At 30.0% G+C, this 4,159-nt stretch overlaps 1 protein-coding gene across 1 annotated transcript; it reads left to right on the forward strand.

The window, feature by feature from the left end:
• The first annotated feature begins 1,378 nt into the window (after positions 1-1,378).
• LOC105570142 lies at positions 1,379-2,619 on the forward strand. The gene is made up of 2 exons (XM_012027123.1): positions 1,379-2,012; positions 2,338-2,619. The coding sequence occupies exons 1-2, from the start codon at positions 1,649-1,651 to the stop codon at positions 2,382-2,384; spliced, it is 411 nt and encodes a 136-aa protein (XP_011882513.1). The 5' UTR covers positions 1,379-1,648; the 3' UTR covers positions 2,385-2,619.
• The last annotated feature ends 1,540 nt before the right edge of the window (positions 2,620-4,159 follow it).

Here is a 4,159-nt window from a genome sequence, read left to right on the forward strand (position 1 = left end):
AACACATGTGAATTAACAAACAAAAACAATGTAAATTGTCTACTCATGCACTGTTAAGTATTTCAGATACTGTAAGAGTTCCGCTTGGAATGCCGAGCGGCGTGGACGTTGTTGCCTAACCTAATTGAGAAATTTTTGTTCACTTGCGTATAACTCGACGCAGTAAGTCGCTTGGGTGCGGCCTTAATTTTCTTGCTGCCGATTATTACGAGTAGAAGCCAAATAATACAGAAACGACTATTTCGTTTCGACGTGGCCATATCGGCTTTGAGTTCGGTAGAGTCGGGTGCCAGGAATAAGACAAAGAAGACGTAGCCTATGACTTTGACTGACAACGGTGACGAATTAGTAACAATGTTAAAAAGAAAAGGTGTACAAGATACATACGTAAGACAGCATCTCAAAAAACCTAGTAAGTTTCAATTAATTTAATAAGCCACTATCGATATTTATTCTAATGTAATTGTAGCATAACATTGCAATCTAACCTAAAAAATGTATTATTGGAAATTAATATTTAACGATTACTTGTAGAACCTGGTAATAATGGAAAAGTAGGACCTGCAGAAACAGGTCTTCATGTCCCTCCGATTCCAATCAAAACTGGTACGAGTCGAAAATTGATGACACAAGAGAAGCGTTAGCAAATTATTCGTTAAAGAGCATACCAAGTAGTAGTGTAGTCTAAAACTATTCCTCGAAAAGTACTTCTTTGAACGACAGGAGAAGATTGTTGAATGATAAAACTAATATCCCAGATTTACATGTGAATCAAAAAATTCAAGGAACAGGTACATAAAACAAAAACAAAAATCATCTTTTATATATAAAAATGCCTGAAAAGATCTTTTCAGCTAATAAGAATCCTTTAGAATCAATTTTAGTGGCATTTTTATTAATAAAAAAGGATTTAGAATATGGACGGTTGTTGCCAGATAACGCATACAATTTTCAACAATAAGGATTATGGTACACATCTTAAAATTTTAAAGATATCAATGTTTTCATCTTTGATTTGTATTCCAAATAATCTATTAATCTATCATGTTGATATAAACATTTTTATATAAGGTGATAGGCCTAGTGGTTGGATACGAATAATTGAGCAGACCCAGTAATTCAATGCATTTTTAAATTTGGTTAAATGTGTATAATTACTTTAGTACCTATAAACCTGTAGAATGTTATTTAAATTTATTTGTATATTTTTATTGTATCAAAAGATCTTCGTTTTCAAAATGATAATCTAGTATTGAAGTAATAAATTATGACTTTTGTCTATTTATTTTAAAGTAATATTTACATAATAACAATCAAGATTACTCTCTAGTACTGCACGAAGATTGTGATAAATGTTAAATATCATGATATCTAAAATTTTTGATAAAAACTTTTAAAAAATATATCAAATTAAAGGTGAATAGTAATGAAAAGTCTATGTGTAGATGTGTCTATGTGTATCTCTTTAATCTAATTGTATTTTTTAAAACAGCTTTCAGTGCACAACAATTACCATCTGGCTTTTTGGTTAAAGATTTCCAAAAAGAAAACTGTAGCACTATAATTCTTAATAGTCAACACTTCAATTTACAACAGATTCCAATTATTGATGGCCAGCAGCAAGTGCTGAATAATACAGTATCGACCAATGAAACAGGTAAAAGGCATATCTCAATTTCGTAATGACAGAATTTATTTTTATGAGATTTATTCACAATATTTTTTTATCGGTATTGTACTTCATGCACCAAAAGAGGAACTCTCTATTGCGGAGGATATTTCTTTACAAAGCGATGATGGACACGGTATGGATATTGAAACAAATAATGCATCTGGTTGTATAGATGAAAATGTTGATGGTGAATATGAACGTAATGACAATGACAATAATGAAAATGACATTTATATGAATAATGAAAATGAAGAGTTTTGTGCTCCTCATAATCACGAAAATGAAGCTCATATTTTGCTGAATTTAGAGCAACAGACTCACAATATAAATAATTGTTGTCGTAAGTAAATTTTACTAACTCTGTAAATTTTTCATCTTATATAAATTTTGTTTTATATATTTATTAATAGAAATTTATAATTTTTTTCTATGAACTAAATTTGTATAACATACATTTTCACAGTATATTTGTATAATATACATATACAATTCAAAATTATTTAATTTTTCTTAAATTGTAATTACATTTTTTAATAAAATGACATGTTATTGACAAAGCTACAGATTGTTTAAGGAGATCATAGAGTTGTTATTTGTAATTTCTCCCACTGAACACATATAAGTCAATTAGACTCATGTAACTAATTAATTTTTTTTTATTACAGTTTCTTGTCGAAAAATACTCTTAATGCTGCTTAAAAAAAATGGATAATCTGTTAATAATGAAAAATGGGCCACAACAAAATAATGAAAACAATCCACAAAATGAACAAACATTTGATCAACTTCAAATGTTACCGATAAATGAAATTGAACAATTGCTTTTATTCGACCAAAAGTTGCTAGATCCTCTCCACCATCAGATGAGATCACAATTTGTAATAAATTATTTTTTTAAGTAATGGAACTATTTTGTATGTTCTAATTCTGTTTACAAATTTAAACAATGTGTTATGTTTCAGGAAGCAAAAATGGTTGCTGTTGGAGGAAATACTTGTGATAAAACGATCAAAAGAATTTTGTCGGTAATCATGACCGATGAGTTGGCAGGCAAATGTACTTGGATCATTAAAAAACGTAACAAGACTAAATTTTCAAATTTCAATTTTCCTAAAATAATGAGTGGTAAATTATTCATCTTTTTAGTTTTAAAGGATAATTTCTCTACCCTCTATATGTAAATGTATAATGTTTTATAAATTTCATTCTTAGTTTACATCACCAAAAAATATGCTACTATTGATGAAGTAGTAAGAAAACGGATACAACTGTGGCTGCAAAAATATGGTGACCGCATAAAGCTTAAACAAGAACAAGCTCGAAAAGACGAAGCACAGCGTCAGAACGAGCATGAACAGAGACAGCAAGAACAATTATTTAATCACCAAGAATAATCTAGTTTATTTTTTTATTTTATTAATATTTTATTAATAAAATTAATAATTTTATTAATAAAATTAAAAATTTATGTTAGTTCACATGATATTATTCAGTTTATTTTCAATGTGATACTATATGTGATACTATAAGTTTATTTTCAATGTGATACTAGTAATAATTGCAAGCATAAATGCGAGTAATTAAAGAGTTTCGAATGTAACAAAATTTAAAAAAATGTTAAAATTTTATTAAATTTTAATTCTATAAAATTGTATTACTTTTTATTTTATAGTAGAAGAAGTTGAATAAAACTGGAAAAGATGCAACAGAATTCAGATTTACAAATTGCTTAAAACAGAATAAATAAATTTCTGTTTTCTACGATTTTGTAATTCTAATTCTGTTTCATTTTTTCCGGTTTTATTCGATGTTCTCACAAAATTAAAAAAATAATCATAACCTTAAAATGACAACCTAGAAGTCTCTTCTTGATTCTCTTTATGTTGACTTTTAGATAACTTTCAAGAGAAGTTATAAAACTGAAAAGTGCTCATTAGGATGTCTGTAAGATCACTTTTGAGATGGACATTGGACATCTTTTAGTTGCACTATAAGATCACATTTCGGAAATCTTGAAAGACATCTTTTATCTCTCAAAAGTTATCTTAAAGAACACATTAAGAGGACTTTTTGTTTATTGGGTATATCCTAAAATCGAATGAAAGGACGCGGCCTATGTAGGTGGCAGTAGCGCGGCCGTAGTCAAGAGTGTCATGCTTGCGCAACCAGTCAAGAGAGTGGGAAAAGCCAGTCGAGAGAGTGGGGAAGACGAGCTCTATGGCCGGTATTCATAGGGTGCGTTCCGAATTACGCATGAAGCGCGTAGACTGCAATACTGATGCGCAACGCTTCGAAATCGTTCCGTTTTTTTAATGCACGCATAAAGCGCATGAGCGCTTGAGAATTTTGGAACGATTTCCCGAGCGACTTATGCGCTACGCTACAGTGGGCTTGGCAGCTGAGAAATTAAATGGACGCCGAACGAAACGACAACAAACGTTTAACGGTATCAATTGTATCTGCAATGATACTTTTAAATAAAAACAA

This window comes from Vollenhovia emeryi, unplaced genomic scaffold, assembly GCF_000949405.1.
Source record: "Vollenhovia emeryi isolate VEMERY1.0 unplaced genomic scaffold, V.emery_V1.0 DF942112.1, whole genome shotgun sequence".
Classification (NCBI taxonomy): domain Eukaryota; kingdom Metazoa; phylum Arthropoda; class Insecta; order Hymenoptera; family Formicidae; genus Vollenhovia; species Vollenhovia emeryi.